General features: G+C 44.5%; 1 protein-coding gene and 1 long non-coding RNA gene across 4 annotated transcripts; one reads left to right on the forward strand and one right to left on the reverse strand.

The window, feature by feature from the left end:
• Positions 1-193: 193 nt before the first annotated feature.
• SYMPK (symplekin scaffold protein) lies at positions 194-20,611 on the forward strand. 3 transcript variants are annotated; one of them, XM_075260258.1, is made up of 27 exons: positions 194-356; positions 6,413-6,510; positions 6,739-6,804; positions 6,881-6,934; positions 7,010-7,083; positions 7,791-7,917; positions 9,091-9,340; positions 9,522-9,692; positions 9,816-10,058; positions 12,002-12,147; positions 12,293-12,443; positions 13,597-13,813; positions 13,896-14,046; positions 14,579-14,805; positions 14,898-14,979; positions 15,857-15,970; positions 16,062-16,209; positions 16,301-16,461; positions 16,546-16,654; positions 17,188-17,288; positions 17,391-17,481; positions 17,602-17,703; positions 17,794-17,981; positions 18,935-19,111; positions 19,198-19,287; positions 19,384-19,554; positions 20,248-20,611. In XM_075260258.1, exons 2-27 carry the CDS (start codon positions 6,436-6,438, stop codon positions 20,362-20,364), a joined length of 3,603 nt encoding a protein of 1,200 aa, XP_075116359.1. In that variant the 5' UTR covers positions 194-356; positions 6,413-6,435; the 3' UTR covers positions 20,365-20,611. The 3 variants fall into 3 exon arrangements, with proteins under 3 accessions (XP_075116359.1, XP_075116358.1, XP_075116357.1); XM_075260257.1 differs by having other exon boundaries at positions 194-352; positions 6,385-6,510; XM_075260256.1 differs by having other exon boundaries at positions 194-352.
• LOC142184231 (uncharacterized) lies at positions 878-5,424 on the reverse strand. Its single transcript, XR_012711812.1, has 3 exons — positions 5,357-5,424; positions 2,197-2,335; positions 878-1,047 (listed from the first exon to the last, which is right to left on the reverse strand). It is a non-coding gene; the product is annotated as an uncharacterized LOC142184231 (long non-coding RNA).
• Positions 20,612-24,774: the final 4,163 nt, after the last annotated feature.

A 24,774-nucleotide genomic window follows, 5' to 3' on the forward strand; every position in this document is an offset into this window, starting at 1 on the left:
AAAGACCCTGCTAATCTATTCTAGGATTCGGTCGTCAATTGAGAAAGCCTAGAGAACCACCAAATCTTATCTGTCCGCATCATGTGCAGGGACATGGCTGCTTCATTATAGAGACCTCCAGAAACCTCCATCATTGTGTCATCGGTCACCGCCAGGGGCAGAGCACGTGACACACCGGAAGTGAGCCCTGGAAATACGTCACAGCACAGACCAACATGGCCGCGCCGGCAGCGCTGTGACGGAAAGACAGTAACTGACAGAAACCGAGAATACAGCGAGGGATTGTGGGAGAGACCGAGAAGGAAGGCGCGGAACCGGAGCTCGGACCGGGATATATATCTACCTGGAGGAGGTCGGTATGTAGCAGAGTCTGTGGTATTACATAGGACTGCAGGTGACATCTACTACATTATCTGTATATAGAGAGTTATCACTGTGTTATCTGTAGTGTTACATAGGACTGCAGGTGACATCTACTACATTACCTGTACTCAGAGAGTTATCACTGTGTTATCTGTGGTGTTACATAGGACTGCAGGTGACATCTACTACATTATCTGTACTCAGAGAGTTATCACTGTGTTATCTGTGGTGTTACATAGGACTGCAGGTGACATCTACATTATCTGTACTCAGAGAGTTATCACTGTGTTATCTGTGGTGTTACATAGGACTGCAGGTGACATCTACTACATTATCTGTACTCAGAGAGTTATCACTGTGTTATCTGTAGTGTTACATAGGACTGCAGGTGACATCTACTACATTATCTGTACTCAGAGAGTTATCACTATGTTATCTGTAGTGTTACATAGGACTGCAGGTGACATCTACTACATTATCTGTATATAGAGAGTTATCACTGTGTTATCTGTGGTGTTACATAGGACTGCAGGTGACATCTACTACTTTACCTGTACTCAGAGAGTTATCACTGTGTTATCTGTGGTGTTACATAGGACTGCAGGTGACATCTACTACATTATCTGTACTCAGAGAGTTATCACTGTTATCTGTGGTGTTACATAGGACTGCAGGTGACATCTACTACATTACCTGTATATAGAGAGTTATCACTGTGTTATCTGTGGTGTTACATAGGACTGCAGGTGACATCTACTACATTATCTGTACTCAGAGAGTTATCACTGTGTTATCTGTGGTGTTACATAGGACTGCAGGTGACATCTACTACATTATCTGTACTTAGAGAGTTATCACTGTGTTATCTGTAGTGTTACATAGGACTGCAGGTGACATCTACTACATTATCTGTACTCAGAGAGTTATCACTGTGTTATCTGTAGTGTTACATAGGACTGCAGGTGACATCTACTACATTACCTGTACTCAGAGAGCTATCATTGTGTTATCTGTAGTGTTACATAGGACTGCAGGTGACATCTACTACATTATCTGTATATAGAGAGTTATCACTGTGTTATCTGTGGTGTTACATAGGACTGCAGGTGACATCTACTACATTATCTGTACTCAGAGAGTTATCACTGTGTTACCTGTGGTGTTACATAGGACTGCCGGTGACATCTACTACATTATCTGTATATAGAGAGTTATCACTGTGTTATCTGTGGTGTTACATAGGACTGCAGGTGACATCTACTACATTATCTGTACTGAGAGAGTTATCACTGTTATCTGTAGTGTTACATAGGACTGCAGGTGACATCTACTACATTATCTGTACTCAGAGAGTTATCACTGTGTTATCTGTAGTGTTACATAGGACTGCAGGTGACATCTACTACATTATCTGTACTCAGAGAGTTATCACTGTGTTATCTGCTGTGTTACATAGGACTGCAGGTGACATCTACTACATTATCTGTATATAGAGAGTTATCACTGTGTTATCTGTGGTGTTACATAGGACTGCAGGTGACATCTACTACATTATCTGTACTGAGAGAGTTATCACTGTTATCTGTAGTGTTACATAGGACTGCAGGTGACATCTACTACATTATCTGTACTCAGAGAGTTATCACTGTGTTATCTGTAGTGTTACATAGGACTGCAGGTGACATCTACTACATTACCTGTACTCAGAGAGCTATCATTGTGTTATCTGTAGTGTTACATAGGACTGCAGGTGACATCTACTACATTATCTGTATATAGAGAGTTATCACTGTGTTATCTGTGGTGTTACATAGGACTGCAGGTGACATCTACTACTTTACCTGTACTCAGAGTTATCACTGTGTTATCTGTGGTGTTACATAGGACTGCAGGTGACATCTACTACATTACCTGTACTCAGAGAGTTATCACTGTTATCTGTGGTGTTACATAGGACTGCAGGTGACATCTACTACATTACCTGTATATAGAGAGTTATCACTGTGTTATCTGTGGTGTTACATAGGACTGCAGGTGACATCTACTACATTATCTGTACTCAGAGAGTTATCACTGTGTTATCTGTAGTGTTACATAGGACTGCAGGTGACATCTACTACATTACCTGTACTCAGAGAGTTATCACTGTGTTATCTGTGGTGTTACATAGGACTGCAGGTGACATCTACTACATTATCTGTACTCAGAGAGTTATCACTGTGTTATCTGTAGTGTTACATAGGACTGCAGGTGACATCTACTACATTACCTGTACTCAGAGAGCTATCATTGTGTTATCTGTAGTGTTACATAGGACTGCAGGTGACATCTACTACATTATCTGTATATAGAGAGTTATCACTGTGTTATCTGTGGTGTTACATAGGACTGCAGGTGACATCTACTACATTATCTGTACTCAGAGAGTTATCACTGTGTTACCTGTGGTGTTACATAGGACTGCCGGTGACATCTACTACATTATCTGTACTCAGAGAGTTATCACTGTATTATCTGTGGTGTTACATAGGACTGCAGGTGACATCTACTACATTATCTGTACTCAGAGAGTTATCACTGTGTTATCTGCTGTGTTACATAGGACTGCAGGTGACATCTACTACATTATCTGTATATAGAGAGTTATCACTGTGTTATCTGTGGTGTTACATAGGACTGCAGGTGACATCTACTACATTATCTGTACTGAGAGAGTTATCACTGTTATCTGTAGTGTTACATAGGACTGCAGGTGACATCTACTACATTACCTGTACTCAGAGAGTTATCACTGTGTTATCTGTAGTGTTACATAGGACTGCAGGTGACATCTACTACATTATCTGTACTCAGAGAGTTATCACTGTATTATCTGTGGTGTTACATAGGACTGCAGGTGACATCTACTACATTATCTGTACTCAGAGAGATATCACTGTGTTACCTGTGGTGTTACATAGGACTGCCGGTGACATCTACTACATTACCTGTACTCAGAGAGATATCACTGCGTTACCTGTGGTGTTACATAGGACTGCCGGTGACATCTACTACATTACCTGTACTCAGAGAGATATCACTGTGCTACCTGTGGTGTTACATAGGACTGCAGGTGACATCTACTACATTACCTGTACTCAGAGAGTTATCACTGTGTTATCTGTAGTATTACATAGGACTGCAGGTGACATCTACTACATTACCTGTACTCAGAGAGTTATCACTGTATTATCTGTGGTGTTACATAGGACTGCAGGTGACATCTACTACATTACCTGTACTCAGAGAGTTATCACTGTGTTATCTGTGGTGTTACATAGGACTGCAGGTGACATCTACTACATTATCTGTACTCAGAGAGTTATCACTGTGTTATCTGTAGTGTTACATAGGACTGCAGGTGACATCTACTACATTACCTGTACTCAGAGAGTTATCACTGTGTTATCTATGGTGTTACATAGGACTGCAGGTGACATCTACTACATTATCTGTACTCAGAGAGTTATCATTGTGTTATCTGTAGTGTTACATAGGACTGCAGGTGACATCTACTACATTACCTGTACTCAGAGAGCTATCATTGTGTTATCTGTAGTGTTACATAGGACTGCAGGTGACATCTACTACATTATCTGTACTCAGAGAGTTATCACTATGTTATCTGTAGTGTTACATAGGACTGCAGGTGACATCTACTACATTATCTGTATATAGAGAGTTATCACTGTGTTATCTGTGGTGTTACATAGGACTGCAGGTGACATCTACTACATTATCTGTACTGAGAGAGTTATCACTGTTATCTGTAGTGTTACATAGGACTGCAGGTGTCATCTACTACATTACCTGTACTCAGAGAGTTATCACTGTGTTATCTGTAGTGTTACATAGGACTGCAGGTGACATCTACTACATTATCTGTACTCAGAGAGTTATCACTGTGTTATCTGTAGTGTTACATAGGACTGCAGGTGACATCTACTACATTACCTGTATATAGAGAGTTATCACTGTGTTATCTGTGGTGTTACATAGGACTGCAGGTGACATCTACTACATTATCTGTACTCAGAGAGTTATCACTGTGTTACCTGTGGTGTTACATAGGACTGCCGGTGACATCTACTACATTACCTGTACTCAGAGAGATATCACTGCGTTATCTGTGGTGTTACATAGGACTGCAGGTGACATCTACTACATTACCTGTACTCAGAGAGTTATCACTGTGCTATCTGTAGTGTTACATAGGACTGCAGGTGACATCTACTACATTATCTGTACTCAGAGAGTTATCACTGTGTTATCTGTAGTGTTACATAGGACTGCAGGTGACATCTACTACATTACCTGTATATAGAGAGTTATCACTGTGTTATCTGTGGTGTTACATAGGACTGCAGGTGACATCTACTACATTATCTGTACTCAGAGAGTTATCACTGTGTTACCTGTGGTGTTACATAGGACTGCCGGTGACATCTACTACATTACCTGTACTCAGAGAGATATCACTGCGTTATCTGTGGTGTTACATAGGACTGCAGGTGACATCTACTACATTATCTGTACTGAGAGAGTTATCACTGTGTTATCTGTAGTGTTACATAGGACTGCAGGTGACATCTACTACATTACCTGTATATAGAGAGTTATCACTGTGTTATCTGTGGTGTTACATAGGACTGCAGGTGACATCTACTACATTATCTGTACTCAGAGAGTTATCACTGTGTTACCTGTGGTGTTACATAGGACTGCCGGTGACATCTACTACATTATCTGTACTCAGAGAGTTATCACTGTATTATCTGTAGTGTTACATAGGACTGCAGGTGACATCTACTACATTATCTGTACTCAGAGAGATATCACTGTGCTACCTGTGGTGTTACATAGGACTGCAGGTGACATCTACTACATTACCTGTACTCAGAGAGTTATCACTGTGTTACCTGTGGTGTTACATAGGACTGCAGGTGACATCTACTACATTATCTGTACTCAGAGAGTTATCACTGTGTTATCTGTGGTGTTACATAGGACTGCAGGTGACATCTACTACATTACCTGTACTCAGAGAGTTATCACTGTGTTACCTGTGGTGTTACATAGGACTGCCGGTGACATCTACTACATTATCTGTACTCAGAGAGTTATCACTGTATTATCTGTGGTGTTACATAGGACTGCAGGTGACATCTACTACATTATCTCTACTCAGAGAGTTATCACTGTGTTACCTGTGGTGTTACATAGGACTGCCGGTGACATCTACTACATTACCTGTAGTCAGAGAGATATCACTGCGTTATCTGCAGTATTACATAGGACTGCAGGTGACATCTACTATATTATCTGTATATAGAGAGTTATCACTGTGTTATCTGTAGTGTTACATAGGACTGCAGGTGACATCTACTACATTACCTGTACTCAGGGAGTTATCACTGTGTTATCTGTAGTGTTACATAGGACTGCAGGTGACATCTACTACATTATCTGTACTCAGAGAGTTATCACTGTGTTATCTGTGGTGTTACATAGGACTGCAGGTGACATCTACTACATTATCTCTACTCAGAGAGTTATCACTGTGTTATCTGTGGTGTTACATAGGACTGCAGGTGACATCTACTACATTACCTGTACTCAGAGAGTTATCACTGTGTTATCTGTGGTGTTACATAGGACTGCAGGTGACATCTACTACATTACCTGTACTCAGAGAGTTATCACTGTGTTATCTGTGGTGTTACATAGGACTGCATGTGACATGTATTACATTATCTGTACTCATAGAGTTATCACTGTGTTATCTGTGGTGTTACATAGGACTGCAGGTGACATCTACTACATTACCTGTACTCAGAGAGTTATCACTGTGTTATCTGTGGTGTTACATAGGACTGCATGTGACATGTATTACATTATCTGTACTCAGAGAGTTATCACTGTGCTACCTGTGGTGTTACATAGGACTGCAGGTGACATCTATTACATTTTTCACCCTCGCAGCTTCTCCGATTCTCTTGTCTTTCCTCAGACTACTTTGGCCTATCCTCTCTCATGGCGCTCAGTGTGGCCTCCCAGTTCTTCTCTCAAGATGATGAGGCCTCGGATGTCATCTCCACCTCAGAGAAGGTAACAGTCTATAGAGGGGAACATAACTGTGTTACCTGGTAGGTTTATGGGGTGGTTAAATGACAGGGTAACCTGGTGGGCTTTGAGGGCGGTCACGTGATGTTATTCCCCACTTGTATTATATGTTGAGCTCTTTTTTTTTCTTGGACAGTTGCAGAGTCGGGGGACCCATTCATCTTAGGCTTGCTTCATCTTAGCAGTCTCATTCTCATCTCCTTTTTCTTCCAGGTGGTGGAGTTGCTGAACATGGCCGCCCTCGCCACCAACGATTCTAAGATCACAATGCTGAAACAGGTGGGTGTGCTTTCTGTCCGGAAGACCACGTTCCAGTTGTTTGTCCACAGAGCTTCCATATATCCTTCTTTTCCAGGTTCAGGAGTTGATCATCAACAAGGACCCGACACTGCTGGACAACTTCCTGGATGTACGTTCTGATCTGGGGCGGGGGGGGCAGCAGTTTGGGGTGCAGGCTCTGACTTTCCTTTTGTCCGTTCTGTAGGAGATTATTGCTTTTCAGGCTGACAAATCCGTGGACGTCCGGAAGTTTGTGGTAAATTTCATAGAAGAAGCCTGGTGAGTGCAACACAAGCCTCTCAGATTGGGGGGAGAAGGAGGTGTATGTGAATGGGGATGATTCAAAACACTGTGGCCAGACAGGGGAAAGATAGATGGGGCTAGCAATGAGTTTTCTATTGTCAAAGTTTTCAGGGGTCTCGGTGGGTGGTGGTAAGATGAGTCATCTTTGCTTTCTCTCTAGGGTCTGAATTTCTAGGGTCTCAGTGGGTAGACCATCTTTAGCTCCTCTCTTGAGGCTATGGTTTAAAGGGTTCCAGTGGGTGTAGTCAGGATGATTCACCTGCATCTCCTCTCTTGTGGTCAGGGTTTCGGGGGTCTCAGGAGATATAGTCAGAATGGACCACGTGTGTCTCCTCTCTTAGTGCCTGGGTTTTAGGGGTCTTGGCAGGTGTTTTCAGGGTGAGTCTGCTGCATTTCCTCTCATTGCCAGGGTTCCCGGCAGGTGTTGTCAGGGGGGAGTCACCTGTTTCCTCTCTTGGGTCTGGATCTTGGTGCGGGTTGTCTGGGTGGGTCAGCTGCATCTCCTTTTTCGGGATCAGGTTTTTGGAGATTTTGTGAGGTGTTCTCAGGGTTCACCTGCGTTTCTTAGTGTCCTAGATTTTGTGGTTCTTGTCAGGGTGAGTCACCTGTGTCTTCTTGTTCTCAGAGTCTTGGCAGGTTATGTCAGTCTGGGGTCACCAGGGTCTATTCTTTTTTCCCGGCAGTAAGCTGGATAATGAGCTCCTCATCAAGCTGATCGCTAATCTGCACATGCTCCTGAAGGATGAGAACGTCAATGTGGTGAAGAAGTCCATCCTGACCATGACTCAACTGTACAAAGTGGCTCTTCAGGTCGGTGTGATCGCACTCAGGCGCTGGCATCATCATTGCATTATAGGGAGTGGCAGCGGACCTGGTCTGGTCCTAAAAGATTTTTTCCTGACAGTCTAGCTGGGCTGTGCGGAACACCCCTCCTGACAGTACTCGTCCATAGACCTGTACTGTAAGAAGGGGCATATCGCCAGCCATGACACTGCGCTGTGAAGAACACGCCACAGTACTAATATATGGACAAATACAGCCTTGAGGGGGAGGCCATTCCTCACAGCCCAGCTAGACTGTCAGGAACCCCCTTTTGACAGTGGGTAGAGATCGTGGCCGTTATAACAGCACCGATGTCTTCAGCCCTGGGGCTCATAACGGGAAAGTCGACAGTGCGCTGAATTCAGTGCACTGTTGGGGTTCTAGCGGTATATTAAGCCACATGTGCCCGAAGACATGAAAGGTCCTCTTTAAACATTAGCAGGGGTCCGACATCCAAGCCCCTGGCCGCTCAACTGTTTAAAGAGACTGTAGGTCTTTCCAATTGTATAGCGGCTGCGAATGGTTCTCTGCGATAAGGTCAGGTGACCGTTGTATTTGGCCTGTGAAGCATTAGTGGCACTTGGGACGATCCTGATCACTCGTGAACTCTGATGAAGCCAGTATAAGGAGTACCTTATGTCATAGCCACTAGTTAGAAGGCTCCCTCACCCATAACATGTCACATGGTGCTAGTCCTGAATGTACAACAATCTGCCTCTTGCATCTGGTAAGGCCTCGTTCACATCTGTGCCCGGCACTCCGTTCTGCAGGTTTCCGTTTCCTGCGCAAAACAGAGGCAGGAGACAGGAACCTGCAGGCATCTTTCAAACCCGTTCATTTGAATGGGTTTGAAAACTGTCCGGCCGTGAGCGCCAGTGAGCGTTTTATGCTCTCCGCGGCGAAACCGTTTTTTTTTAAACCAGACACAAAGTCGGATATGCAGTACTCTGTGTCCGGTTTTTAAAAAAACAAAACAAAACGGTTTTGCTACGGAGAGCTCGAAACGCTCACCGGCGCTCACGGCCGGACTCGGCATGACAGGTTTCCGTCTTCTGCATGCAGAAGACGGACACCTGATAATGGAGCCCAGACGCTGGTGTGAACCCAGTGTAAGCTTTGTCTGTGGCCTTCACCAAATCCAAGTTCTCTTCTCTTAAACAGTGGGTGGCCCGATCTCGCCCTACTTCGGAACGTCAGGAATCCTGCTGGGATCTGGTAACTGAAATGGCAACTGACATTCTCCAACTCTTGGAGTCTGACAACGATGGGATTCGCACACACGCAGTGAAGTTTGTGGAGAGTTTGATTGTCACCTTGTCCGCTCGAACTGCAGACAGTGAAATCCCAAAGAGGCAAGAGGGAGACATCAGCCTGGAGCAAATACCTTCTGATCACCCCTTTCTGAAGTACAGTATGTATTTACAGCCCTCTTCTCCGGCCCATTCATTGAAGAGTTATTTATTTGACTCCCTGGAATTAGCCACTAGCATCAAGAGAGGGACAGCTCTCAGTCCGTCATGGGGGGTGGTAAGGCGAGGGAATTACCTCTGGGATGCATCGGAAGAGTGCTGACGTATTCTGTTTCTTTGTAGATGTATTACGAGATGTTGGGAAGCAAGCCCTTAAAGAACTCCTTAAATTCATGGCTCACCCTGCAATCTCCAGCATCAATCTTACTGCGGCACTAGGCTCTTTGGCATCAATAGCTCGTCAGAGACCCATGTTCATGGCAGAAGTCATCCAAGCCTATGAGACGCTGCATGGTGAGATGATAGGGCTGCACTGCATGTGGGTAGGACATTCAGTTTGCAGCATAACAGCCTGGAGAAAAATCTACTCACTCTTTTTCTTCTCTTCCTTCTCACCCTTTTTTTCCCCCCATGCAGCAAACTTGCCCCCAACCCTAGCCAAATCTCAAGTGAGCAGCGTTAGAAAAAACCTGAAGCTGCAGTTGCTTAGTGTTCTCCGGCACCCGTCATCTTGTGAATACCAGGGGCCTATCAGCACCCTTCTGATGGATCTGGGTACTGCTCAAGCAGAGATTACTCGCCATCTTCCTCCACCAAAGGATCTTGGCCGCAAGAGAACCAGGGAGGGTGGAGAAGGAGGCCAGAAGAAGAGTCGTACAGGTAAGATTTTAAGTAAGAGTACATATTAATGGCAAGGACAATTGTCACTAGTCTATACTTGTTTATATAGTTGGTAGAACATAGAACGACCTAGGTATTTCGGTTACCAGTAATCTCAATAGTTGCATTGAAAGATAGGCAGCACGAGAGAATTTTGCAAGGCATAAATGGTGGGAAATGCCCACTATGTACAAAAATATAACTACTATAATATAATACTGCTCCTATGTATAAGAATATAACTACTATAATACTACACCTATGTAATACTGCTTCTATGTACAAAAATATAAACTACTATAATATAATACTACTCCTATATACAAGAATATAACTACTATAATACTGCTCCTATGTACAAAAATATAACTACTATAATACTACTCCTATGTATAAGAATATAACTACTATAATACTGCTCTATGTACAAGAATATAACTACTATAATACTGCTCCTATGTACAAGAATATAACTACTATAATACTACCTCCTATGTACAAGAATATAACTACTATAATACTGCCCGATGTACAAGAATATAACTACTATAATACTGCTCCTATGTACAAGAATATAACTACTATAATACTGCTCCTTTGTACAAGACTATAACTACTATAATACTACTCCTATGTACAAGACTATAACTACTATAATACTGCTCCTATGTACAAGAATATAACTACTATAATACTGCTCCTATGTACAAGAATATAACTACTATAATACTGCCTCTATGTACAAGAATATAACTACTATAATACTGCCCCCTATGTACAAGAATATAACAACTATAATACTGCTCCTAAGTACAAGAATATAACTACTATAATACTACTCCTATGTACAAGAATATAACTACTATAATACTACTCTTATGTACAAGAATATAACTAGTATAATACTGTTCCTATGTACAAGAATATAACTACTATAATACTACTCCTATGTACAAGAATATAACTACTATAATACTGCCTCTATGTACAAGAATATAACTACTATAATACTGCTCCTATGTACAAGAATATAACTACTATAATACTGCTCCTATGTACAAGAATATAACTACTATAATACTGCTCCTATGTACAAGAATATAACTACTATAATACTGCTCCTATGTACAAGAATATAACTACTATAATACTGCCTCTATGTACAAGAATATAACTACTATAATACTGCTCCTATGTACAAGAATATAACTACTATAATACTACTGCTATGTACAAGAATATAACTAGTATAATACTGCTCCTATGTACAAGAATATAACTACTATAATGTCATCATTTCTGCTCTTATTAACTCCTTTTTGAGGTTCATTATACATGGATGGCTAATGTCTTGATCTTAAGACTTGTCACACGCTCCGGAACTGGGTGGACGTCATCGCAGCTGGTGCTTCATGGGCTTAAGGAGTTTGACATCAGTAATTTGGTTATAATACTAATCTCAGTACCATGTAGAGGAGATTCTACAGTTTCCATATATACCTCTGTTGTTCAGGTTTGCAGCCCCACTTTCATGTACATTTTCATTGTATTGATATGTAAATGAATGGGATCCTCATTGTGGGGGAGGGGGGGTTGTCTTGGAATGTTTTCTTTGCATATGGATACAATGGTGTTTTACCTGACAGTGTAGCTCTAAAGCTGAGTAACAGACGAGTATATTTGGAAACTGTATAATCACCTGCACAAGGTTTTGGAATTGGGATTGGCTGTTACCAATCCTCATATAACTAGGTTGATAATTAGGTAGAAAAATAAAATAAGTTATTTCTCTGAGCTTTGGTGTGCAAAAGAAAAGAAAAACTGGACACCGTGCCGAGAGGTTTCCATACTCCTTGAGACTTTGGGTTTTTCTGAGTGTTCTAGTTGCTCATGGCTTACCCCATCTGATCTAATGTGTGATGAGAACAGTCTCTTTCTTGCAGACATTCCTTTGGCTGATGATGATGATGAGAAGGACACCATCCCCCACAGCACCTTACCCCCGGCTGCCCCCAGCTCGCTGTCTGCTACTGACATCACTGCCGATTTTCTGCGTCCATTACTGACTCCAGAAAGTGTTGCCAATCTGGTGAGTGTGGAGTTCGGCCGATGGTTTGTGTAGAGCGAATGCTTCCGCTTCATCTTTCTTCTTAAGCTGTGGCCTAACCCATTCCTTTGTGGTCATGTCTTGTGATCCCTGGGAGCTCCTACAGAAATGTCTGTCTTGTCTTCAGGTCCTTATCAGTATGGTCTACCTGCCAGATACAATGCCGGCCTCCTTCCAATCCACGTACACCCCAGTGGAATCTGCTGGAACGGATGCTCAGATAAGGCACCTTGCACGTCTCATGGCTACACAGATGACTGCGGCTGGAATCGGACCTGGTAATGTGACGACATCTGTATGCTAATACCGCACGTTTAGGTCAGCTGCAGACTCATGAATAGTGTACTGCATAGTAGTCCTGCGGTGAGGCTGGTAGGGTGGGTTTGGGTCTCTGGACAGTGTTCAACTCATAAAATCCAGCCATTGTTTGGGCTGCTATTTTACTGATAGATAAAGCTGTGTACAGCTGACCTTAAAGGGGAGGTGAGTTAGGTGAGTTTTTAATTTAGACGCTGTTAGGGATTTGGGGTTTGCCCTTGGCATGTAGCCTAAGAACAGGAAATTGTTAGTTATTTAGTTTTAAAGGGATCCTTAAGAAAGGCTATTCTTCTCCTACCTTTAGATGTCTACTCCGACCGTCGTTTGGTAGAAATCCCGGTTTACTTTGGTTTGCAAATGAGTTCTCTCACAGCACTGGGGGGGTCCTCAATGCTGCGAGAGAACTCTCCAGCGCCACTTCCATCTTCACCTGAAACGGCCTCTCCCTGTGTCTTCTTCCGTCCTGGGTTTCAATCTTCTAGGCCTCGGGCAGAGCTGACTGCACATGCCCGGGCCACAAGAAAATGGCCGCTTACACAGCTGGTTTAAGCAGCCATTTTCTTGTGGCCCGGGCATGTGCAATTGGCTCTGCCCGAGGCCTAAAAGATCGAAACCCAGGATGGAAGAAGACACAGGCAGAGGGTGTTCCAGAAGAAGATGGAGGCGTCGCTGGAGATTTCTCTCGCAGCTTTGGGGACGCCCCCAGTGCTGTTTGAGTGCTGGGGCCCACCCCCAGTGCTGCGAGAGAACTCTGTTGCATACCGAAGAAGACTGGGAATTCTACCAATTCCCTACATCTAAAGGTAGGAGAATAGCCTTTCTACGTGTTAGTCATAAAAAAAGGGTATCCAATGATAGGATTTCTTTAACCTTCTGCCAATACTCCGTGAGCAGATTCCCACTGCTTCTTCAGCAGTGGCGTCATGTTCCTCATTCACACAGTCTGCAGTCAGTCACTGTCTGCCATACAGGCGTAGCACCGAGTAATGGTGTAAGACATGGGATGTGACGGATCGTAAACATACTGTTAGAAATTGCCATACAATGGCGCTAAAACCAGACTGAAGTTCCCGTCTCGCCTTGGACACTCCTATTTGCTTTGTGTTTCTTCAGGTGTGGAGAAAGTGAAGGAAGCAAGTGTGGAGGTGGTGGAGGAGGAAAGTGTAAAACCTGAAGGATTAGTTATCAAAAGAAGGGTCTCCTCTCTGCATACTCCGGGTCAGGCCATCTCTGTGGTGGGTTCTCAGGCTAAGGATATAAAGGATGAAGACATCGGAGCCCCACTTGCCAAGAAAAGACCTGAGCCTATTTTGCCCGTGACACAGCTCAGGTGAGAAGACTCTGTACAGGGCTTTGGCTTCCACAATGTCCCTCTCATTCCACGAGCTTAATTTTTCTTCTGTTCTTTTTAGGACGGCTGGTGCAGGGGGCCGGAAGAAGATCTTTAAACTCAAAGAAGTTTTGGAACCATTGACTGAAGCCCAAATCAAAAGCCTCAAGCTGGCCGCGGTGCAAAGGATCTTGCAGGCAGAGCGTAGTGTGGGGGGCAGCAGTGCAGCCCAGGTACCCTACAGTCCTCCCTGTTATTATTTCACTGCCCTAAAGTTGTATATTCTGCGTCTTCTCTTGTCTCCTCTCACAGTAGCACAGTGTAAGAGGTACAAGCTCCCCTGGGATGGTATTAGAAGGTCACAACTTAGAGAGTAAAATAAGTGACCATAGAAGAGTCTCTAAGAGGAGCGACGTTACAGCAACTGCTCAGTGTAGGGAGGGAGCAGAGCCTACAGAAGGGGGACGTCAGACAAGATCACATCGAACCTTTGTATACCAGGAGGAACATGTCCACGAGATCACATCGAACCTTTGTATACCAGGAGGAACATGTCCACGAGATCACATCTGGCGTTTTTTAATAGGAGTGACACATCGGCCCTGTTTGTTCTAGTAGGGACACGTCCACAAGGTCACATCTCCACTGTATTACTAAGGAAGAGCTTGTGAATGAAAGAGTGCAGATTGCGGGTGCATGAACCTGTGTCGCCATCATTGTTTCCATGTCACTGAGTCCCTGACTTTGGCTCTCTTCCTTCTACAGATGAGGGTGAAGGTTTTGGCGCGGTTGGTGACCCAGCTAGATACTTCCCTGAAGGCTGAAGTCTTGAGCCACTTTCTCTGTGATCCTCGTGGACGTCTGGACATGGCTCTGGCTTGGCTCTTTCAGGAGTACTGTGAATATCAGTCTGGGGCCGGAGAAGAAGGATATCAGGAGTGTCTGATAGGAATTCTTACTGGACTGCAGGAGCGACCAGACCAGAGAGATGGGTCAGTACTGGCCGGTGTCTGCTCTAGGGCACAATCTCATTGTACTATTCTCTTTTCAACAATTTGATATATTTTTTTTCTTTTCCTTGAAGTGTCTTTACAAAAGTTGTTCTGGAGGCTCCACTGCTCACAGACTCTGCACTAGACGTTATCCGCAAATACTGTGAGGACGAGGTAAGGCCTGGCCAGGGTCGTCGATGAATATCACTGATGTGATATACACTGAGTACACTCTTCAGTTATATAGATAAGGAGTTATACTGTGGATGTTATGTATCAGGGTGTGTGTATGATAGCGCAGGGATATATTACTATATATGTTATGTATCAGGGTGTGTGTATGATAGAGTTAGAGGTGTATACTGGGAATCATTCATGGGTTTTATTTATCAGGACATAAAAAACCCCTTCCCGTCAGAAGTTCAGGAATCCAACCTCAGATGAAGAACATACAACAGATTCTTCTTGGTCATTGGTCACAAAATGGAAAAGCAAAGTGTGATAAACTTTGTCCTGCTCCAAATGTTTCCAATGGGAGGCAGAATGAGGGAAGAATCTGCTGCTGATTATTATATAGATCTTTACATACATACACACACACACACGAGATATATGTCAGATTTGAAAAATTGAGCTCTGTCAGGAAGTCAAAAAATGGCTGCGGTGGGAATGGGTTAATACTAGAGATGAGCGAATAGTATTCGAAGCTATAGTTCCGAATACCTCGCTCCATAAGAATGCATGTAAGCGGCCGGCGCTTAACCCCTTGGTGTTCGGCCGCTTCCATTCATTCCTATGGGAGCGAGGTAATCAAAACTATAATTTCGAATACTATTTGCTCATCTCTAGTTAATACAGCTGAATGATCCAGCCCAGCAAACTGCCAAAACTTCTGCTTTTATAGAGATGACACTTGTTGATCAGTTAATAACGGGTATTTGGGTTAGGGTTATGGTTAGACTTCTGTGCTCCCGGAGTCATCCTTACTTGATGATGTCACTGTGTGATATTTTTAGCGGCTCTTGCTGATGTCACATCTTTTTGTATTCAGGGTCGCAGTTACCTGGGGATGTCCACATTGAGGGATCTCATCCTCACTCGCCCAGCTCGGCAATTCCAGTATTTGCATTTACTCTTGGACCTAAGTTCAAATGAGAAGGATAAGGTAGGAGTTCCTCTGTGCTGCTGTGACTCCTGCCTCTTCTCCCGCTGTATTGTTTGTTTGTTTTTTTTTATTCCACGTTGTGTGTTGTTAGGTCCGCCAGCAGGCTCTGCTCCTTATTAAGCGCATGTATGAGAAGGATAGTCTCCGCCAATACATAGAGAAGTTCGCTCTGAATTACCTTCAGCTGCTCGTCCATCCCAACCCCCCATCTGTGCTTTTTGGGGCAGATAAGGATACAGGTAAGCAATGGCTAATGTTGCAGACATGCGCTGATTTGGGTGGGTGGGGTATAAAAGCTGATAGCCTGCAGCCAGTGCTCTTTCTTCTCAGAGGTGGCTGCCCCCTGGACAGAGGACACGGTGAAGCATTGTCTCTACCTCTACCTGGCATTACTGCCACAGAACCACAAACTGATCCATGAACTGGCGTCCGTCTACACAGAGGCCACGGCCGATATCAAGAGAACTGTGCTGCGTGTCATTGAGACCCCGGTGAGGCATTACGGTCTTCCTTCAGTACACAGACTTAAGAGCCACGTAACTTTGGATCTAATTCTGGTTATTATTATCCTGCAGATCCGTGGCATGGGAATGAACTCCCCGGAGCTGCTCCTGCTGGTGGAGAACTGCCCCAAGGGGGCAGAAACCCTGGTGACTCGTTGCCTGCACATATTAACCGATAAAGGTAGGTCCCGGACCCCGACATTGTATTGACATACAAAGATGGGACATATAAGGGTTAATGCGTGAGTGTTGGATGCTGGGGTCATCAGACAGGCAGCACATGGTGCAGCACGTGCGAGATTCGTTGTCAGGAGGAATACCCCAGAGGTGCGAGAATAAACCTAAAACATCATCTAGGACATGGGAAACAAGGTGCATACAACGATTCCAAACCTCCTGCTATCGGCTATATGCTGATATTCCTGGCTGTGGATATAGTGTATAGGTGGAGCTGCTGTACTGACTCTACCGTATAATGTGCTGAAGGTAGAGTCTGTCAGTGACTACTCCCTCCCTATACACCAAGCCTTCCTGACAGACCTGGCATAGAGCAGACACTTTTATATGCTGAAACATCTATACTGTACATGGTATAGGGAATCCATTTCCCTCTTTTGACGATATCATCTTGATGTTGAAGATGATGATACCTGGGATGTGACCGCATCTGTCATGTGGTGAGATCACTAGTAACTGTGTCCGTCCTCGTTCTAGTTCCCCCTTCTCCGGAGCTGGTGAAACGTGTCCGGGATCTGTACCAGAAGCGTCTCCCAGATGTCCGTTTCCTGATCCCTGTACTGAACGGCCTGGATAAGGTAAGTTGAGAGCTAACGCTGACTAACGTCCCTCAGAATATAGACTGTAGTCAGGATCCCATCGGATGGAGACGACCTCACTGTGCACTTTCTGTCATGTAGAAGGAGGTCATTCAGGCTTTGCCCAAGCTCATCAAGCTCAACCCCATCGTTGTGAAAGAAGTGTTCAATCGGCTGCTGGGAACACAGCACGGTAAGAGAAATGCGTGGATTGGGGACAAGGGGCAGGGCTGACACCAGGGAATCTACTTGTGTGTATGGCCTATTACATCTAGATGGAGCAACTTGTACAATGTGGCTGTAACTCTTCTAGGAGATGGAAGTAGCACGATGTCTCCTCTGACTCCTGGAGACCTGTTGGTTGCTCTTCATAGCATAGACTCCAGTAAATGTGACATGAAATCCGTCATTAAAGGTAATTCTTCATGATCTATGACATCTGCTGTGTTTCCTGGAACTCCTCATTCTTCTGTTTGACCGTCTTCTTTGCCTTCTTCTGCTCCAGCCACCAATCTGTGTTTTTCTGCACGCTCGGTGTATACATCTGAAGTGCTGGCGGTGGTTCTGCAGCAGCTAATGGATACCACACCGCTCCCCATGCTTCTTATGAGGACAGTCATACAGGCCCTAGGCATGTACCCCAGGTTAGGGGGCTTCATTATGAATATCCTCACCCGTCTCATCTACAAACAGGTAAGAATTGTCTGGACGGTTGGTTTGGACATCGGGCCTTTGGAATGATGTCATTTGACGCTTCACATGTTGGGAAAGTTACAAGCTGAGGGGCTGCTCCAAATACAGGTTGTGCTCTCATTTCCAAAGTGGAGTGTGTCCTGACCGAGAAGCGACATGATGATTATTTGGCTTCATAGAGACAATTGCTTATGATAAAATAGGCGGTGGTGGTTCATTGTCTCAAGGGTTATTTATAGAACCTCAGTTGGTTCCAAGTTTTCTCAGTCTGACAGGACTGCCCCGGGGGTCTTTGTTTAGGCAGCCAGGACACTGAGATGGAGAAAACAAAGGAACCCTCTGCCCTCCCTTCCTTCACTTTTTATTGAGCGTGCAAACATTTGCCCTGTGGGAGTCCCACCTGTGGGTGCAGTTTTTAGTCCCTGCCCCAGTGCTGTATTCCTGTGACTTTAATATATGTCATGGAGTGGAGCAGATCCCTAGAGCAGTGTTATAGGACTAAGGCCATAAGACTAAACGGCAATGAGTCCAACACTGAATACCTGTGGCAAGAGACGAATGTTCCTGAAGGACCTAGAAACACAGTGTGAACGTAGTAGCCCGAGGCTGCACACAAGGCTATGGAAGTACAACTCTTATTTTTTGGCTTTGTGAATTCTTACAGCAGTAGAGTATGGTTGTACGGGTTTATTTGTTATATAAGACATGACTGCCAAAACTTGCAGAGCCCCTTCCTCCTAGTCTTATCTTACAGTTTCCTGCCCCGTGGCCCTCATATAGTATATAAAATCCCCCACAGGGGTCCACACAGGATAATACTCCCAAGTGGCACTTCCAGTACTGGCTAATATCAGCTCTTACTCTGATTCCCTCCATTACTGCCCCATCTACGTCTCATACCAGCGATATGACTTTAGTCTCCAATCTTTTACACATTCTTGTCGTTACTTTAGGTCTGGAAGTATCCGAAGGTTTGGGAAGGTTTCATTAAATGCTGCCAGAGAACCAAACCGCAGTCCTTTAGTGTCCTCCTCCAGCTCCCTCCTCCGCAGCTCCAGTCAGTTCTCCAGACGTCCCCTGATCTCAGAGATCCTCTGTTGGCTCATGTTAGGGCTTTTACACCGAACCAGGTGAGTTCTGAGAAATCCTTACTGAACACATGGCCCAATGCTTTCTAATGTCGATGGATGTAATAATCGAGTGTCTTTCCCACCAGTTGGCCCATGTTCCTCATGCCATCATGGCAATTCTAGAAGCTGAATCCAGAACTGACACTGAATCGGATGAAGTTGTTCCGGCAGATGAGGTCAGTAGTTAAAGCCTCCATGATGCTGGTAAAACACGCTAAATTCGGGACCTCTCTTAATCAGATCGTTGTTCATTCCTTTCTTGGTTGTCTAAGGCGGCAGAAATTCCATCCCAAGACCTCATCGCCCATCGTCTTAACCAAGAAAAAACACTAAAGCGCCAAGTTCTGGAGGATCAGAAAGCAAAAGTTGCCCAGGAAATGGAGGAGGAAACAGAGATGGAGCTTCCAGTTATCATGGTTGATGAAGAGGAAGAGATGTTGATGGTTTGTGTTGTGTTATTTCACACCTTCCCGACATCTGCCATACTAGTATGGCGGATGCTGGGTGTCTAAAGATGGCGCCCACCATAGCTGCCGAGTGTCTGCAGTTTTATACAGTAGACACCTGGCGCTAATCCCCGCACCAATTGCAGGCATTAACTCCTCTGGCACCTTGGTCAGAGTTGACTGAGGCGCCAATTTGCAGACGGAACCTGGGCTCCCGCATTTTCCCAGGGATCTCAGGCACCCGGAAAAAGCGCCAGGGCCTGAGTCCCGTTTCTGTGAAGGCTTCCCGACCTACTGTATGTAGCCTGCAATAGAAAATTTGTCTCGCAAACATAAAGACCTCATATGGCTCTGAGAGCGGGAAAAAATAAAATAAAATGAGGTTTGGAAGGAGAGGAATCAAAAATGAGAATCGAAAAAGGGGTTAAAGGAGTTGTGAGGACTTCAAAAACATGACTGCTTACTTTTTCTCCGGAAGTGACATTCGTGTCTATTAGTCACATGGCCACGCTGCAGCTCATTCATATTCAGTTTAATTAGACGATGTGCCATTATAATGTGACCAATGGACGTGAGGTCCCTTCCTGAGAAGAAAGCAGACATGTTTGAGTCCTGCACTACCCTTTTAACGTCCTCTCCATTCAGGCGCTGACTCACTGTCAATTATATCGCATTTCTTTCTCTCCTCAGAAAATCCAAGGAAAAGAATCTCCCCAAGAAGAAGGTGAGAGCGCCCCCACCAGCACAGCACGTTCTCCACCCCCTGAGGAGCCAATGGAAGAAGGACTAGACCAGCGAGAAGATTAGATTATTGCCTCTTTGTAGTCATTGGTTTTCCTGTTTTTTTTTGTGTTCTAGTGTGACTGTGTTTGAGGAGCCAGAGAATTGAGACGCAGGTTCTTGGCCCCCAAATGGAAAAACAAAAAAAAAAAAAATAATAACCGTTCACCTGGAAGTGAAGTATGAATTTGAGTGACTTATTTTTTCCATACCATTCATCTGTTAAATTTTTTGATATCTGTAGATGAATATTAAAGTGTTGTCCCCGGTCGAAGTTTTTGTTTTGGCAATGACTAGTAAATATAAGAAACTTTGTAATATATTTTATCAGATGGAAATGTTTCTAAATCCTATTATCTCAATTCACTGAGATGTGTCTATGCTGAAGACAGACGTTTATGGAGACTCGCCATGTTTACGTCTCGCTCCTGCGAATTCCTGTAAAGTGTTAGAAATCTTACTGTGACGTGTAGCATCTATTATCTGATCCTATACTTCACTCACCCCTTCTCCCCCTCCCCTCTCCATAGAATTCTATGTAACATGATCTTCTGTGTGCTCTGCCTTCACACTAATGGTAAGTTCACACAGCAGAAAGTGAAAGAGGAAATTCCTCTTCACTTTCCGTCGCCGGATTTTTCTCGCAGCGACGGAATGCAGTGCAACAGCGTTCCGTAGTGGAATTTATTTATTTATATCACTCTGTCACTCCTTTTTGTGTGCGACGAAGGGATGCTGTACCCTTTTGGGACCTTCCCGACGGTCTGTGTGGGAGTGGAGGTCTGTAATGGGCTTCCCTCCCCGTGTTTTGTGACCTGTCTCCGCTTTGGCTGAGGCAGGCAAGGGTATCCCAGGTGGTGGCAGACCAGGGAGAAACTGGACGAATGATCGGTTCCTAGTACCCTAGGGTGGTGGCAGCCCCAAGGGGAAAAGAACTACGTCCTGGATTTGCTGCTTCGGCAGCAAGTCCTTTAGTTACTCCGAGTCTCTTGGTGCCTTTTGGCCCAGTGGCAAGGCGCATAGTCGGGAACAGTTTTCCTTTTTGGGATAGGGTACCTAAGCAGTAAGCATACTGAGCACGTTGGCACAGTTTAGAGGCCTTTGAAGAAAAAAAAAAATCTGCTTTCCGTTGTGGAATCCTACTCCTGATTCGGTCCAGATGAATAGGCCTAATCACGAGGGAGTCTTGAGCCATGGATGCCGCAGCTGCAGAATCCGTATGAAGATAGGTCACCAGCTCAAAAAAAAATCGCTAACAGAAAAAAAAAAAACAGTGATTCCCATTGAAATGAGTGGAAGGCAGTTTTTCAGGTGGATTCTGTGTCAAAATACGCCTGCAAAAAAAATCAGTGTGAACATACCCTAAAGATGTATTTCAGTGAATTGAGTGGTTTACTAGGCAAGAGGAGTTGATAATAGAAGATGGGGGGCACTCTCCTCAGATGGTGACTTCATGGAATTCTGGTTCATAGCTTCGGTTAATAGGCGCTTCTCCTCTGCTTCCAGCACCGTTTTCTCTCTAGCCCCTCCATTCCTGAGTAACAGGCGCTTGCTGATGTCCTATTTAGGCTCTTTACAGTCAGATGGCGGTGCCAGGCAAGGGACGTGATTCAGAATCACACCCCTTGTCTGCTCCTGCCTGATAGTTTTGGTGCCTGGTATACCATTTAATCTCTGTATTAACAGCACATACCAGTGCCCCGGGCAAAAGGGGGATCTAGTGACATTGGTGCAACATCCAGATCTCTTGGCAAGGTTTGTGAAGTCATGTGTGGGAGGTCCCACTAATTCTGATGGGGTGGAGCGTAGCTTAAAGAAGTTGCCTGTGTTGTTAATATTAGCTTACCTGATCTGGCATCCCTCTCCTTTCTCTTGCAATCTCACTGGGGTGCCAGGGTCAGAACTAGACCAAGACTCCAAGGTCCATCATTAAGAGTCTGTTGGTTAAGTTTAAAGGGGTCCTCTGTGAGTAGTAACAGCATAAAGCAAAAACCTATCATTATATAAAAATCCTAAACGACTTCATTTAGCAAAAGCTGCTTGTTTTCGCTTGAGGATCCTAGAATGTTGGGACATGCAGGGAGGGCAGGATGTGCGATGAAACAGGAGCGATGTTACTGCTACCTCTGCCACAAAAGACATGCAAGAAGAATGGGGATATAAAAATATATTGGTGCTGACTACTTGCATAACTATAGTAGGGGGGAAGGGTCACAGCTGCTCTGTGCTATGTACATGCAGTATGCACATTTGCTATCACCAGCCAGGGGCTTCAGTGTGGGGGCAGAAGCATCTGAGACTGGCACATCATGAAGTTCTCTAGATCTTCTTTGCTATCTTCTCCCTAACTTTGTTGTTTGGTCTCCTAGGAATGTCCCATCGACCTCACGATACATTATCTTCAGGATGTAGCAATGTACATTAAGACTCCTTGCATGCGGCATCCATGCTGTTCATCCATGGACTGGATACATACATTATGTTCCAAATTATTATGCAAATTGAATTTACATGTCAAAGATTTTCTTTTTCACTTAAACTCATGGCTGGTTTTGGGTCTCAGGGCTCTTTGGATCACTGAAATTAATCTCAAACTCCTGTGATAATTAGTTTGCCAGTTGAGCCCAATTAAAGGAAACTTACTGAGGCCCCACGGTGTGAGAACGCTGTTTTTTTTTTTGGTTTTTTTTAGTGTTTTCCAGATTTTGTGGTGTTCTTTTGAGCCAAACCTAGTAGTGGCTACTGAAGGAAATGGAAATATCTACAACACGCTTACACTACTTTCTACTCAATCCACTCGGCTTGGGCTCAAATAAACGTTCCTGCAACCAGGCCACAAGTTTCAAGCCATATAGGAAAGAAAAAGGATTTCTGTTGCCAAAAAGCATCCAATAGTGCAGTTCCTTGGACAAAGTTTCAAAACATTAGCAATTTTTAGAAAACTTAATTGTGATCTACTGTGTAGATTTGATGCTGATTCAAAGCACAGATGGGTTTGTGCAGATAAAGGCAGAATATGAAACATTTGTGCCAGATGAATTCATTGGATTAAGAGAAAAGCTGCTAAAATACCATTACAAAGCAAGAAACAGGAATATGATTCTGCTAGTGCTGACCTCAAGGTGTAGGATCCCCCAGAGGCTTGCAGGTGTGCATAAACCTACTATTCAGCACCCTTAAAGAGGACCTTTCACCATATCTGGGCACATGCAGTGTTATATACTGCCAGAAAGCTGACAGTGCGCTGAATTCAGCGCGCTGTCGGCTTTCCCGATCCGTGCCCGGTGTAAAGCGCTATCGGTCCCGGTACCGTAGCGCTTTACAGTCAGAAGGGCGTTTCTGACCATTAGCCAGAGACGTCCTTCTGCCTCGCGGCGCCAATCGCGCTGTGCTGTGGAGCCGGGAGGAACGCCCCCTCCTGCTCCTGATAATACTCGTCTACGGACAAGCTGTGTGAGCAGAGGGAGGGGGCGTTCCTCCCCGCTCCACAGCACAGCGCGATTGGCACCGCGAGGCAGAAGGACGTCTCTGGCTAATGGTCAGAAACGCCCTTCTGACCATAGAAGAGCTACGGTACCGGGCCGTAAGCTCTTCACACCGGGCACAGATCGGGAAAGCCGACAGTGCGCTGAATTCAGCGCACTGTCAGCTTTCTGGCAGTATATAGAACTGCCTGTGCCCGGATATGGTGAAAGGTCCTCTTTAAACAGTGCTTATAAACAGAAAGGGTGCTTTCACATGGAGGAAGTTAGCGCTGATTCTGGCGCGGACCCATTGAAGTCAATGGAAAACTTCATTTTCAGCACTAATTCTGACAAATCAGCACCAACTTCCTCCATGTGAAAGCACCCAAACATTTACAGTGGTCCCAGTCGAGCATAGTGAGGAGGAGTTGATAGTCAACATTGTCAAATGCTGCAGAGAAATCCAGAAGAATAAGAAGAGACAAGTCACAATTGGATTTAGCCATCAGGAGATCATTGGAGACTTTTGTGAGGGCCGTTTCAATAGAGTGCAGAAGCCAGATTGTAAGGGGTCAAGAAAAGATAGCAGATTAAACAAGAATAGATCAAGCGGTCCAAGATTTTGGAGATGAAGGGGTCCAAGGGAGATTTTATGTGAGCATGTTTGAAATAGGATGGAAAAATTCCAGAAGAGAGAGAGGTTAAATATTTTTAGTAAGGATATACGCCTAACAACCGCCAAGTACCATGGCTCTTACACACCCTTTCTACTCTCGCCTCCTTTAAGGAGGGATTCCTGGTCCTAGGGGGAGATTTCAACCTCTCGCTTAACCCCCTCCTGGACTCCACATCCAAATCCACTCCTATCTCTCAACGACTCCTAGGCAGCTTGGCCCGAGCTCTCAATGATCTTCACCTACTGGATGCCTGGCGTGCCTCTCATCCGTCTGATAGAGATTACACGTTCTTCTCT

The sequence above is a fragment of the Leptodactylus fuscus genome, chromosome 11, assembly GCF_031893055.1.
Source record: "Leptodactylus fuscus isolate aLepFus1 chromosome 11, aLepFus1.hap2, whole genome shotgun sequence".
Classification (NCBI taxonomy): domain Eukaryota; kingdom Metazoa; phylum Chordata; class Amphibia; order Anura; family Leptodactylidae; genus Leptodactylus; species Leptodactylus fuscus.